This window comes from Dendrobates tinctorius, unplaced genomic scaffold (assembly GCF_039654945.1).
Source record: "Dendrobates tinctorius isolate UK_male_01 unplaced genomic scaffold, ASM3965494v1 ptg000029l, whole genome shotgun sequence".
NCBI lineage: Eukaryota > Metazoa > Chordata > Amphibia > Anura > Dendrobatidae > Dendrobates > Dendrobates tinctorius.
Genome location: NW_027361697.1, coordinates 22821268 through 22837071, shown reverse-complemented (window position 1 = coordinate 22837071; position 15804 = coordinate 22821268). Strand labels below are relative to the sequence as shown.

The following is a 15804-nucleotide window of genomic DNA, read 5'->3' as shown; positions in this document are numbered from 1 at the left end:
ATGCCTTTGCCTGTCCCCAAGAGGCCATGGACCCATATTTCAATGGATTTCATCTCTGATATGCCGGTCTCTCAAAGAATGACTGTTATTTGGGTGATTTGTGATAGGTTCTCTAAGATGGTTCATCTTGTACCACTCCCTAAGTTGCCGTCTTCCTCTGAGTTGGTGCCCCTGTTTTTACAACAGGTGGTTCGCTTGCACGGGATTCCTGAGAACATTGTATCTGACAGAGGAGTCCAGTTTGTGTCTAGATTTTGGAGAACTTTCTGTTCCAAGCTGGGAATTCAGTTGTCCTTCTCCTCTGCTTTTCACCCTCAGACCAATGGGCAGACAGAGAGAACAAACCAGACCTTGGAGTCATATTTGAGATGTTTTATTTCTGCTGATCAGGATGATTGGGTTTCATTTTTGCCCTTGGCCGAATTTGCTTTAAATAATAGAGCTAGGTCTGCCACTTTGATGTCACCTTTTTTTTGTAACTTTGGGTTTCATCCTCGATTTTCTTCAGGGCAGGTGGAGCCCTCTGCCTGCCCAGGTGTTGACACTGTGGTGGAGAGAAGGCACCAGATCTGGGACCAAGTGGTGGATAAGTTATCTCTCTCCCAGGAAAAGGCCCAGCGGTTTTCCAACCGACATAGGACCATTGGTCCCCAGTTTAAGATTGGTGATATGGTGTGGTTATCATCAAAAAATATTGCTATGAAGGTGGCTTCTCCTAAGTTTAAGCCTAGATTTATTGGACCTTACAAGATTTTGGAGATTATTAATCCGGTCTCTTTTCGTTTGGCTCTTCCTGTCACATTTAAAATCCATAATGTGTTCCATAAATCTTTGTTGAAGAGGTTTGTTGAACCTGTTGTTCCGGGGGTGGCACCTCCAGACCCTGTATTGGTTGAAGGTAACATGGAATATGAGGTAGAGAAAGTACTGGATTCCCGTCTGGCTAGACGGAGACTCCAGTATTTGGTTAAGTGGAAGGGTTATGGTCAGGAGGATAATTCCTGGGTCTCTGCCTCTGATATTCATGCCAAAAGATTGGTGCGTGCCTTTCATCGGGCTCACCCTGATCGCCCTGGTGGCGTGGTTGAGGGTTTGGTAACCCCTCCTCAAGGGGGAGGTACTGTTGTGAGTTCATTTTCCCCTTCACCACTGAGGCCCGAGGAACTCCCTCTTCTGGTAAAGAAAGGTAGTGAGCCTGATTATCAAACACCTGAGTCTGATGATGATGACTGGCTGAGTGGAGTTACTGACTGGATATAAGGCTGCCGACGCCCTTCTGCCCTGCGGGTGATTTCTCTGTGGGATCCTTGGAGACCAGTCTGAATTCCTGCTCCTCTAAAGCTAAGTTTTCTGCTCGGCCTTTTGCATTTGTGCTTAGACTTTGTTTTGCTTTGTTTTTCTGGATTTCTGCCATTCCCTGCTGGGGTGTGCTGAATTCCTTTAGCTCTGTCTTCTGAAAATACCTGAGTGCTGATTTAGTTTTTGAAGCCTAGCTGCTTCAGGGTCTTTTTCATATCAGCTTGTTGGCTTATGTCTTTGATAGGGTTTTGGCAAATTGCAGACAGCAACCTTCCTTTCCTGTTCTGTTTAGCTAGCTTGGGCCCCATCGTTTGCTCAGCCTATCTTTCTATCTGTGTGAGTGTTTTTTCATCTTGCTTCACCGTCATTATATGTTGGGGGCTGCCTTTTACTTTGGGGTCTGCTCTGGGGCAGTTTAGATTTCCTTTTCTGTCTTTAGGCTATTTAGCGCTCCGGCTGTGATCGAGGGGTCTAGGGCATCGTAGGAACCCCCCACGGCTACTGCTAGTTGTGTTGATAGGTTCAGGGGTCTGCAATCTGATAGTTGCCAACTTCTCTGGTTTTCTGGTAGTAGCTTCTATTTTTGTGTCTGCCTCCTACGGTGACTCAATCATAACAATCAACATAGAGTTTACAGGAGAAAAAAAGAGGCATTCAAAGAAAAGAACACGGTCCCTACAGTCAAACATGGCGGAGGTTCCCTGATGTTTTGGGGTTGCTTTGCTGCCTCTGGCACTGGACTGCTTGACCGTGTGCATGGCATTATGAAGTCTGAAGACTACCAACAAATTTTGCAGCATAATGTAGGGCCCAGTGTGAGAAAGCTGGGTCTCCCTCAGAGGTCATGGGTCTTCCAGCAGGACAATGACCCAAAACACACTTCAAAAAGCACTAGAAAATGGTTTGAGAGAAAGCACTGGAGACTTCTAAGGTGGCCAGCAGTGAGTCCAGACCTGAATCCCATAGATCACCTGTGGAGAGATCTAAAAATGGCAGTTTGGAGAAGGCACCCTTCTAATATCAGGGACCTGGAGCAGTTTGCCAAAGAAGAATGGTCTAAAATTCCAGCAGAGCATTGTAAGAAACTCATTGATGGTTACCGGAAGCAGTTGGTCGCAGTTATTTTGGCTAAAGGTTGTGCAACCAAGTATTAGGCTGAGGATGCCAATACTTTTGTCTGGCCCATTTTTGGAGTTTTGTGTGAAATGATCAATGTTTTGCTTTTTGCTTCATTCTCTTTTGTGTTTTTTCATTTAAGACAAATTAAATGAAGATAACAATACCAAAGAATTTGTGTTTGCAATCATTTTCAGGAAGAAACTGAGTATTATCTGACAGAATTGCAGGGGTGTCAATACTTTTGGCCACAACTGTAAGTCTATGGTTAGTGAAAAAATTGGACATCGCTCAGAGGCAATCTGTTTTCTGCTGACTACTAGAAGAAGCTTGAAAAACCTCCATCATTTTTGTTTGCACGATAAAAACTCCTACAACTCTGATAGTAAAACTGACACTGACCAAACACTGATGAAAATCTGATACTAAACACTGATGAAAAATGGACATTTTACTGCGTACAAGAAAAATGAGTGACGTCTGAATGAGCCCTAAGAGACCGGCTGAGGAATGGTATTGATTATGACGTTGTGTTGGGGATAAAGGTGACGCAGAGTCTCATAGTGATGGACACTGAAAGTTAGCCGTCAGATGACCTAGGATTTTTTTTAATGTCCATGTCTTTCAGCATGACAATTCTCACAGTGTTTTTTGCTTCAGACTTTCAGATTTCACCCATACTATTCAGTAGGGAAAAATCTGCAACAAAAACACATGTGAAAACAAAAACATGTGATGACCATGTTTTTCAGTGCGCATTAGGGTTCGCTTGCACTACCGTGTAAATCGGTACAGTGCAATGCAATGAGAAAGAAAAAAAATTGGATTGCACTAGGACCAATGTTATTCAGTGAGGCCGTGCAGATCTGCATATTTTTCACAGCTTTATTAGGCAAGGGACAAAAAAGAATCACAGCATGCTGCGATTCCACTGTGAAATCTGATGGGTGTGAGACAAAAACAGAATGACACGTGGACCATCAGTACGCATCCGATTTTTACGAATACATTACAATTCTGTAGACTGGGACACTGTATATGGTTCGATAAAAGATTAATAGCTGCGCAGTAAAAATAAAACAGATTAGGCCTGTTTCACACTTCAGTTTTTTTATGACAGTTAAAATCCGCCAAAATGGCGGAAAGCGGATCCGTTGCCAACTGAAGTGAACGGATGCCACCGGACCGGTTTTTGACGGATCCGTTGAATGAAGAATTTTAAAGGAACCGCAGGAGAGAGAGAGAGAGAGAGATTTTTTCCGTCCGCCAGAAAGGATTTCAGGGTTAAATTTCCGGCTGACTTCCTTCCTCCGCGCATGCGCAATGTAAAATGCGGATCCTGCAGCAAAAAAAAGTTGCATGGTCCGTCCAGGCATGTCGGCGGACGCAAAAAATTTGGCGGATCCGCAAAAAAACGGATCCAACGGATGACCATCCGTCAAGATCCGCCGGTAATGCAACTCAATGGGGGAAAAAACAGATCCGCCAAAAAAATGGCGGATCCGTTTTTTTTTTTAAAACGGCGGATTTTGACTGATGGTCAAAAACGGAAGTGTGAAACAGGCCTTACACACGGATGACAACCGAGAATGGGACCAATTTTTTATATGCTAGTGTGAGTGAACCCTTGGGAATTATGGAATTACTGAAGAGATCAACAAGCAAAGCCTATAAATATACAAATTAGTGAACGATGATGATTAATGGTCACATCAAGGATAACTACATTATACAGCTAAGAAACTCACTGCCCTTCTGCACAAAATTCAATGCCATCCCCATTTAAGGATATCTTTGGTACTGAAATGTTTACATCCAGCTAAATCCTAGGGACCAAACATTTTACGCATGTTGTACCATCTTGTAACGTCTGGACAGACAGCGGATGTATACATTGGCCTCGTGCAGTTCACTTGGGTGAGAAAATGGTTTTCTCTTGCAGGTGGGAAGAATATTTCAAAAAACGCGAGCGATGAACTGGATTACCTGGAGGTTTGTCCATCGAGACCACGGCCAAAGGCATAGTGAGCATTTTCTTGTAGTCTATCATAACCATGATCATGCTGCTGTCGAGAGAACTGCAGGCGTCATCGGGACTTATGCACTGAAAGAAAAATATGGAGGTATTCAGCGGACAGTACAGTGTCTTCAGAACTGTCAGACTGACCTGGAACACGGGTAGAACAGGTCGTATTGCTATTCAGCTAGCGGGCAGAAGATTTTGCTGCAGATTACCAAATGGAACAACTGCAGACAGGTCAGAAACTATAAGTATCAGAACGTCCTTCCTCGCATTCTTTAAAGAAAACCGATCTATTGTTGGGATTAGATTTTGTAAAATCTCGCTGACAATGCTGATACTTTAATTCAGAGCAGATTTTCTTTCAGAATCCAGATGGGAAATCAGCTACGTATTTGATTCTATTTGTCTAGAATTCTCCAAAGAGGGGAGCAAGAGGGCAGCGATCCCAAACAACTCGCCAAGGCGGGAATGCCCTGAGTTCTGAATGCCAAATCTGTCTATTCACATCGAAAGATAGTTGCAGCTCTGAAAATTTGGACTCCATAACAGGGAGGTGATGTCACTGGTCAGAAACATTTTTTTTTGTTTTAAATCTGAGGTTGAAATCCTCTTTCACGTTGGTTTCACGCAAAGCAAAGAAACTCTGTGTATTACCTGTCATTTTTAATTGTATCTTTTTTTTCTTTTTTATTAAATACAGCATAGGCTTCATTACTGGACTTAATTTGAGCCAAGAAAAACTTATTCTACAAAAGTAACAAAATAAAACACAACATTCATAAATGAATGTAAAAAAAAAAATATATAAAAACAAAATTCTCTGCGATTTTTAAAAGTACCGTAGTTGAAAACACTGGAAAATATTTATAAAAGGAGGGCAAAATTACCAGTGCTGAAAAATGCATATTAGATAAAAAGTAAACCATAATACAAACTCGTGACAAGGCCCTTTAAAGAGTTGATATTGACAAGTAGGTTGCTGCACCTTTAGGTGGTGCAAAAGTTCCGCCCTCTTCCTCCCTGAAGAGGCTATTTGCATATTTTAATTCCAATAGGAGCAATGCATGGCTTATAAGTCTCCTTACACTGATTTGGCACTCTGAACAGGAAGATACTTAACACCTTAAGTCCCCTATCAGTGGCCTCTCACCCAGCTATATCAGTACTCCTGCTTTGCACTGATGAGTGGCAAACACCCAGAAACACGTTTCTGGAAATGGAGATTCCTGTTTGGTTTCTTATCCTAAGTCACGTGGCAAGGGTCGAAAATTGACAGGTTGAGCTAGAGTTCCCATTTACTTTATCTCTGTATATCATCTCTGTATAGGCTATTTGTATAAAATAGAGGAAACACATGTTGAGAAAAGTTTATGGAACAAAGTCATTGATTCCGATTTGCAGCCAAGAATAAAAGTATCCAGTATCAAAAACCGAGCTAATTGATTTATTTGGTTGTCACTCTACTTGAATACTTGAATACACCAGTCAGGTATCAAACATGTTGAAGAGCAGAGAAACGTCTTGATAATAGTCAGTCATGTCTTACATTCTCAATCCAGGTCCCTGGAGTCGGGGCCTGCTGTGAAATATAATCCCCTCTTGTGTTCTGGTTACTCCAAATGAGGCAAAACACACTTCTGAATACAAGTAACCCGACACAAATAATTGTCAGTGTCTCTACTTGACTTTAGTAGCATGAAAAACCACTTCAGATAACCCAATTCAGACCTATTGAGCCCTTCTGGATTTTCCTGACAACTCGCACAACAAACTCCTTTTCTTGCCCGTTACAGTGTAAATGGTCTTCACATGATTCTCGTAAATGGAAGTGAAAAGCAAAGCTTGGCACTAGACTGTACGAGGCAGAATGCCACAAAGACATGCTGGGCCATTAATTGTCAGCAGAGAACTAAAGAATTAATTAGGAATTAAGGAAACTAAGTACGGGGAGGTAAAGGGCAATCTGAGCACAAGGTGTCCTTTATTCTGTGAGGTCGAGCCAAGTTACAATGTCTTACTAATTTAGCAGTAGACCTTGGGTAAATAAAATAAATATTTGTACACAATTGATAAATCAAAAGCATATAAATGTTTTATATCTATTTTGGGAAGTTTTCATTAAGAAGATGAACACAATATTTGCCAAATAAATCTAAGTTGATGAAGGAACAACTTTTAGTTGATCGATCGTCTGATGTACATACATTTCATCTGTGGCTATACAAATCTTAGTCCATTACTGTCACTAATCCCAGAAATATTGTATACCTTCAATGACACTGAGCAAACGCTGAACAGTCGTTGGGTGGAGTCAGACAGCCGTATAAATTGGAACAAGATCGAAACGCCGTGCACGGACTGGCCAGCAGCCAGTCCATGCACTGCGTTTCAATCTCGTTTCGATTAATACGCAAGTCTGATCGTCCTTTCAATGAATGTTCATTCAAAGAAAGAATGTCAGTGGAGAAAATATCTTTCGCAAGAAAAAAAGATGTTTGATTCACTATTGGACAAAAAATTCAGTAGTGGATGATTTCGTTCTCGGTTGCAGTTGTGTTGAAGAGTAACCACAATTTTTTTATTTACCGTAATTATCCTACAGGCATTGCAAAGTTATGATTTGTTTTGTAATTTATTTCATTGCTCAGTATGCTGCAGCTTTTTTTCAATGCACAGTTGATGCTCTTTTAGAAGCTGCTTTCAACTGCTGCTAGGCAAGAAACTATATATTCAAACAGTCTGTGTACAGGAATTTTCCTTTCTAAATAGGATAATTGTGAGCATAGAGGCTTGAATAGGAAATATTCTGCATTCTGAATGTTTTAAAATAATGTATAAACTCTCACTGGTCAGCAACTGAAAGCAGCTTCTAAAGGAGCATGAACATGGCATAAAACAGAATTGTGCCATGGTGTTTGGAGAGAAATAAGCAAAATAAAGTATATTGCAAAAATGGATGACTCTGCAATGCCTAAAGGATAATTAAACTAAAAAAGCTTACGGTAGTTACTTTGTGCCCAATGCAGAGCTGTGTGCTGGAGGCTGTAAGGCAACAGACTTTGAGAATACAGAGCTGCAAGAGCTCTGTGTGTTGCCATATTGTATGGTACTTCTAAAGGAGAATATCTCCATAAAATGGACTGCAATGAATATGTACCATGACATTAGAGGCACAGGATTCCTACCTACTAATTTGTACAACTCAGAGGTTGTGGCAAATTTCTCTATATTTTAAAAGTCATGCACAACACAACAATTCAGTTTGGGCACACGGAGTGCGTACACCAAAGTGTCCCATCAAACTTTCATAGTGTCTGCAGACAGAGAGCATGAAATACTGAAGGCTTATCAGCATTACTTTCTGCCAGGACTAGGTGATAATTGTGGATTCCTTTAACGAAGAAGCAGAAATCAGACAGAATAACAGAGGTCTGAGATTTTGAAATCTGGCACTTGAAAAATGATCAAACTTTTGCCCTTTGCTCTGCTAAATCCAGGACAGGGTTCTGTTTTTCATTCACAAGAGGTTAATGTGTGAGCATTAATTACACTTCACTGTCATATAAAACAAGGTAAATAACTTAATAGTAAAGCTAAGACAGAAAATATGCTGGTTAATGGGACAGGCTTTCATTGATCTAAAGTGATTTAAAATGACATGCCGTTGCCCACACATGACAGATGTGTTTTTGCTGACATTTCAAAATGAGTTAGAGCTGTTAGATACTAATTTTTCCAATAAATCCCAGTAGAACATTCTCAATAAAAACACAAGGAAAAAAAAGCAATAAACTGGCATAGTTATTTTGGTTGTTCATGGTGACTAGAACACATGGCTGCTTCTTTTTTTTCCTGAAATAGTGCCACATTATTTCATAGGTTGTGTGTAGTATTGCACCTCTGAACTATCAGATGCATCACACGATGGCAGTAAAATTGCTATGCAGTGTTGTTGTGAGCTTCCCAAGAACTTCTATGGGCAATACTCTGTCACTGCTGGTGTCCACAGATATCATGATAACATGGTCACCAATACAACAGAGATGAGGACGAGGCATCAGAAGGAGAAGGGCTATCTAAGGGTTAAAGGACAGCGGCAGAGTATAATGAATTATATTGTTATCAGATTGCAGAAATGTGGTTTTGCAAATGAGGTAAAGGCCCTCATATATATTAGACTAATGTTGGCGATCCTGCTGGTATCAACAGGTTCAATCGACACCGTAATGTTTATGGGGCCCTTTCGACAGATGATATTGGGGAAGATAAGGATCTGGCAAGTCTGATTTCGCACTACTGATCCTGTTATTCTTCAAGAGAGAAGATGTTGTCAGCGGCTCTCTGATGCTCAGCAGTGCAAGTGCTCATGGGTATGGGCGAGTCAGGTAAAATAGCTGCCGGCCAAACAATCGGCCGAACCATCATTGGGCTGACAGCTATCTAAAGTGTCTGGGGGGCTATAGGCTACATAGTGCAATGCCACATGCAAGGAGCTGTGCTGTATGACACTCTCAGATATGCCACACTTGCCAACTTTCCCAAATCGTCTCGGAGACTGTCAGAGAAGGAGATGACTTCCCAAACCTGGTATATCTTCCAGCACTGTTGAAACTTCCCAGTACCTCCTAGAAATCAGCACTCTATTGTCCCTTTATATTGTTGCAGGGCCAAGCTTGGGCTTCCAGAGGCACATAGTGGAGGTGTGGTTGGGAATGATATCACTGAGTGTGATTTGCACGGCGCAATCTCGAGTTTTTCTGGATGACAGTTTTGAAAAGTTGGGAAGTATAAGCTATGCTGAGATCACAACAAACTGAGCCGTGCTCCATCTCTAAATGATCTCAAATGTGCATAAGAGTGTGAACTCCCCCTTTGATATACTTCTGCTAAAAATTATTTGTCCCATTATACCATAATGGTTTAGTTCGTTCAGTGTTTTTCTTCTTTTCAAATAATCAACAGAGAAATATAACATTGAACAGTTCAGATGAATGCAGACCACATTTCCCATGAACTATCCCAATTATCTAGAGGAACATATCTCATTAACATTTTTCTAGGCCTCTTTAGAAATTAAAGCTAAACATATGATTGATGGTAAAAGCTAAGCTCTCAGCTTCCTCTGCCCTAGTTTTTACAAATGTGTTGGCGATCCACAATGGAGTCTGGATTATGTATCGCGTGAATCTTCAAAAAAGGAATTTAATAGAAGGAAGAAAATTGTCTTTCGACTGTAAGTGTTATGCTCCTGAGATTAGGTTATCTGTGTGTTTGACTGGCGAGTAGAGGAGTTATCCGTACTGTCACATTTTTCTCGTTAATTGGTAACTGACCCGAAAAACTGCACATTTACCAGTGACCTCAAGTCCTTAAAGTAGATGACAAAAGGGATAAATACTCACCTTGGGCAGACGGTCTATTGATCTATCACTATTTGTGCATAGAGTCAATTCGCACTGAAGAAAGACCAAAGACGTGTTAAAGATAGACTTAAACATGAAGCTGAAGCGCTTTCTCTCGGTCTGTTCTTGCAGAGATGGATCATTCATATGGTTGACTTTGTAAAACTTTACGGTCTCATCTGTAGGACATATGTTCTCTATGATGGTATGGACGGTGGAAGAATCCACATTGGAGGAGGAAGAAGAAACAAAGCAGGTGTGGATGATGAAGCCTAAATTTTTCTCAACTTTGGTTACCGAGACCTGGAAATTCAAAAATGGAAACGATTGGAATTTTTATTAACTGACAGAGAAATAACTTAATAAGTAAAAATGTAGCAAACAGCTTAAGAATGAGCACTAGAATGTGAAATTGTCTTAATATGACTTGCAGGACTTCTCAGAAATCTCTTGTAGGAACGGTAAATTGACTGTGAAATAGTTCAAGAATGGACAATGCAGGCCCACGATGAATGTAGGAGAGCGGTAACAGAAGGTTATCAGTGAGGTATGTCAGGAATCTGTAAAGGCGCACATGTTTTCTGGCACCATTAGTGATGGTACAAATATCTGCAATGTCTTATTATGTGTACTTAAGGAGTAAGGAGTGAAACCCAAATGTAAAAAAGTGACCAAATTATAATATCTTAAGTAAACATTCATCCAAAATTATAGATAGTTAGATCCCTTCTAATGAAATGTATTATGTATAGGCAAGGCTTTGGTGGTGGAACTTTGCTGATCCAGCAACAGAGCCACATGGAAATAAAATTCCTTATATCTCCCCTACAGCCCGTCACCACACACCAAAAGGCTGTATATGTTGCTCTGGAAAAGAAAAAATAGACTCCAAAAAACATACATCCCACTTTGGGGTACAACCACATGTGATTTATCCACTTGAGAATTTCCATATTGTAAAGGGTGAAATTTGATGTGAAAATCAGCAGCATAAACGGTCATGTTCAAAATCTACAGCGTTGGTCAATTTCTCCTGCAGGTTTTCTCTGTATGCATGTGAGGCTTTGTAAACTTGTCCCCTAAAAATCCACTCCGTGTACACCTTACATTAGGATGCTGACGACCAATATCTGCATTTGAGATCATAATATTCAAAAGATGACAAAATTCATAAATTATCAGCTGACATAGTACAGGAAAATATGGACTAATCGCAAATAAACAGCAACTGTGAGCAAAGCTCCAAAAGACGACCAAAAGTCCAAAGAAGTCCAATTAAAAAAGTAATTTATTGCACTTACAAAGACAGGTATACAAGTATAAAGGGGAAAGAGGGGCAATGATGTGCAGCTAACCCATAACCACATGGGTATAAACAAAGGGGTACTGGGCCATTGGAACCTGTATAACAAGTCTATGTATTATAATAAAATATTTCAATTTATGCCATCAGGCCAATTAAACAATCAATACATCAATACTCAGTAACATTTCACTTCCTATTGTAATCAAAAAATAAGGAAAAACTGGACTGGAGCTAAGCATCATGTGATCAGATACCTATATGTGACCAGATACAAGCACTGTGAAGGTGAAAGTGAACCCCTGATGAAGGACTGACCCTCTGAAACGTGCGTCGGGGTGGGTGTCTGGACCTAAGGAACCCTGTGCTGGCTGTCCATCAGGTATAACTTTCACCTTCATGGTGCTCATATCTGGTCACGTATAGGTATCTGATCACATGATGCTTAGCTCCAGTCTGACCTTATTTTTTGATAACAATAGGAAGTGAAATGTTACTGAGTATTGATTGTTTAATTGACCTGATGGCATAAATTTAAATATTTTATTATAATACATAGACTTGTTATACAGGTTCCAATGGCCCGGTACCCATTTGTTTATACCATGCGGTTATGGGTTAGCTGCACATCATTTCCCCTCTTTCCCCTTTATACCTGTTTCCTGTCTTTGTAAGTGCAATAAATTACATTTTTAATTGCACTTCTTTGGACTTTTGATCACTTTCTGTATACACCTTGTGTGTGCAATCCCTTAGATTACATTTGTTAATGTTAGTTGTAAAGGAATATGGTGGTGGGTTCACACAGTGCATTTACTCTCCAAACAAAACTGATGCAGAATCCGTATATCTCACAAGCAGATGATTTAATTTGGGATTTGCAAAGGACAAAATAATTCAAACCTTACACTGTTAAATGAAGCCTACACTGGGAACGCTCATTGTTGAACTGGGACATACAGTACTGTGCAAAAGTTTTAGGCAGGTGTGGAAAAATGCTGCAAATTAAGAATGTTTAAAAAAACAAAGTGTTAATAGTTGATTTTTTATCAATTAACAAAATGCTAAGTGAATAACAAAATAGAAATCTAAATCAAATCAGTATTTGTTGTGACCGCCCTTTCCCTTCAAAACAGCGTCAGTTCTTCTAGGTACTTGTACACAATTTTTGAAGGAACTCAAATACTGTTCCAAACATGTTGGAGAATTGACCACATATCTTCTGTGGATGTTGGCTGGTTCACATCCTTGTGATCCCTGACAGACTGGATGATGTTGAGATCAGAGCTCTGTGTGGGTCACATCATCATTTCCAGGACTCCTAGTCTTGATTGGCTCCAATATTTTTCTGCAGCAGGAAAATAACCCAAAACAAACAACAATGTCATAAAGAACTATAGTCAGTGTAAAGAAGAGCAAGATGTTTGGAACAAAGTCTCTGCTGAGTTCCTTCAAAAATGGTGTGCAAGTATCTAGAAGAATGGGTGCTGTTATGAAGGCAAAGGACGGTCACACCAAATACTAATTTGATTTAGATTTCTCCTTTCTTCATTGACAGTGTGTTTTATTAATTGATAAAAATACACTTATATTTTTGAAAGCTTCTTACTCTGCAGAATTTTTTTTTTACACCAGTATAAAACTTTTGCACCGTACTGTAGCTACCTCCTTTGTTTTAAAGGGCTTCATACTTGATAAGGGAAGGTCCCCATACTAGAAAAGCTCATCACCAGGGACGTGGGGAAGAGGCCAGCAGGAACAAGACCCCAGTGACCAGCTTGACTCTGGAGGACCCAGAAGATGAGTTTAAGAATCATTTCCAACAACTGATGTCCATTAGCTGTGATTCCATAGATGATCATCGATCCACAGAGCATCTAAACCAGATTGCAACATTTTCTGTCGCCCTTACCTCTACGAAGACCTGTCCATTTTCAGCCACAGTGAAGGGACTCTGAGCAGACTTTAGAAACAAATCAGACTTGTACAGCTCCATCTTAAAAGTCACATTTGGTTGAGCAAATACAATGTCAAAGGGATCCAGGTTGTCTCTTGGAATGGTGCAGTTAAACTATGAAGGGAAACAGCAAAAAAAAAAAAAAAAGTAGAGAAAAAAAATTACACACAGCAAATACCAGTGCAATATGTCACGTTTTACTCATCTGGTCTATTTGGTATAATATCCATTGATCATGAAAGCCATTCAGGACTCGGAAATTACCTTTTTAAGGAAACTGCACACTCAGATGTCTATCAGAATGTAGTACACAGCACAACAGTGACAGAAATGTAACGCAAACTAATAATAAAAGTTCTCACGCCTATGCTGGACGTGTAATATAGTGATAGTGTTTCCACGTTTTATATACCCTTTAAAGCAGATCTCGGGTCATGTGAATGATCAAGTTCACAATATCAAAATTTTCACAGGAAATTATTTGGTTTTAATGTGAAAAACGCAAGCAAAACCCATGCATTCTTATATATAGATATAGTGTTCTGTCCAGAAAACTCGTACGTGCAGTTATGGAGGCAGAATTTAAACAACCAATTCATCATCTGGACAACAGTACCATAATTATTGCCCTACCGTAATATAAGTCTTAAAGATATATTCCCACTGTAGACATTTATGGAATATGCCCTGGAAACGCCATAAATGTCTGGTTGATGCAGAATCCGCCTCTAGGACCTGCACCTCTCTGCAGAACAGGAGACCCCGCACTAAATCCTGACAAGGTGAGAATGGTGGGGTGGTCGGGCATGCACATGGATGATGACTTCATTCAATGATTCAATTCTGCATAAAACAATACCATACGAACATACTTGTTCAGCATAATACTTATAGAAATGAATGTGCAGCCACCTCTCCAGCTTATTTTCAACTGAGATGTGACCACCTGTGACTACATTGCCAAGTAATATAGGGTCTGTAACCCCTATTTTGGATATAGATGTGGGTTACTTAAAGGGAATCTGTCAGCAGGATTTCACTCCCCAATCTACATATATGCTCACGTAGCTCTTTCAGTGACAAGTCCAGCAATGCCTTTACATGGCCAGTCCATTCCTCCGTTACGGAGAAATCCTCGTTTGAATGGGTATGCAAATGAGGCTGAAGTGCTTTGGTGCAAAGAAGGTCTTCCGAAGTCTCTGTCACTCGAGCTCTATTTCCTGCCCAGTGCTGCATCCTCCTGCTTTACTGATTACTTCTTTGCTTAAAGTCACACACACAGCATAGAGGCGGTCAGTCAAGCAGGAGGAAGGCAGGAGTGGGCAAAGAATAGAGCTGTAGTGGCAGATGTTTGGGAAGAGCTTTCATCTGCTGAAAGCACTTCATCCTCATTTGCATAATAATTCAAAAGCTGATTTTTTAGTTTCGGAGGAATAAACCGTCCACATAAAGGTTTTGCTGGACTTGTCTTTGAAAGAGCTTCATGTGCATATAAATTGTTTTGAGGGTGAAATCCTGCTGACACGTTCCCTTTAAGGATATATCATAAAATCCCAGGTAGGAATACCTCTTTAATGTAACGTTTTCTACCTGGACATTTCATGCACTTGTTAACTGGAGTTTTGCTCCAACTATAAACAATAACAGCTATAGTTTAGTGAAAAATAAATAAATTAAATAAATCTACATATAATGCTGATTATCTCAAAAGAATTATAATTCTGACCGCATGCAGCACTTTGAAGACCTATTAGACAATCCCTGCTAAGCTCAAATATAAATCTGTCTTCATTTAGTGCCCCCTATTGGTGGCTCCAAGTAGCCAAAATTTTAAAGCAGGGGATTTAATCATCACAGATCTATTAACATATTTATAAAAGAAACAAAAAAAAAAAACAAAACAAAAAAAACAATATGATAGTTACATTACATAAAGTAACTTATGTAATGTCATGAACAATGACGTAAGCTTGTCTCCCAGAGACAAATCTCCCAGATGTATTTAGATCTAACCGGAGCCCCTGCTCTCCCTGAAAGGCACATACCACCACAATTTCATGGCGCTTCAAGTAGAGAAGATCTATTTCAGTTTCATCTGTGTCTCCTGGAAAACCGTTGTCTCCAGATTCCAAATCCTCGTAATCGCTAGGCCAGCCACTTCCCTCAGTGGGTGGTGACAGCGGTATAACAATCTGTAACATCACAGGGAAAAGCTGTCAGTGTGACTGCTTTTTACAAAAAATAAAAAAATAAAACCAAACCCCCAAAAATTATTTCTGACTAAACAACTGCGATAAAACACTTATTGCAACATCTCGAAGACTGAGAATGTACAGTCACATTGCTGAGTCTATGCTGATGGAAATGAACGACAATTCCTAAATAATATTGGTTTGACTTTTCATTTTTACTCTCTTAACTTTATGTTGACTTTTTGTTACCCAATTTACACACTGCTGCCCTAAAAATTCCCCAACAAGGTTTTGAAGGACTAGTTGAGAGCTGCTATAATAAAACTGCCTATAGCTCAGCCGCTAGGAAAAAGGGAGTTAGGTATCAGACATACCAGCAGTAGTTGCCTCTGTCGCATCAGAACAATCCCCAAAATTTGCCTGTATAAGGAAATTACTATTCACGCAATTCCTTTCTTTCTGTAATAATTTGATTATCAGATAATAAACTTACACCTAAAAGAAGTCTGTCA

The 15804-nt window shown here is 40.0% G+C and overlaps 1 protein-coding gene across 3 annotated transcripts in view; it reads right to left on the bottom strand.

Annotated features, from left to right (window-relative positions):
- TGFBR3 (transforming growth factor beta receptor 3) overlaps positions 1-15804 on the bottom strand; it is a 258572-nt gene that overhangs the window by 49223 nt on the left and 193545 nt on the right. For 2 of the 3 annotated variants that reach the window (XM_073571472.1, XM_073571473.1), the window contains exons 11-14: positions 15146-15292; positions 13056-13214; positions 9841-10143; positions 4402-4519 (exon numbers count right to left, since the gene is read on the bottom strand). In XM_073571472.1, the coding sequence (XP_073427573.1) occupies positions 4402-4519; positions 9841-10143; positions 13056-13214; positions 15146-15292 (727 nt within the window). The remainder of the gene's footprint in view (positions 1-4401; positions 4520-9840; positions 10144-13055; positions 13215-15145; positions 15293-15804) is intronic. The other variant, XM_073571474.1, reaches the window with a different exon arrangement.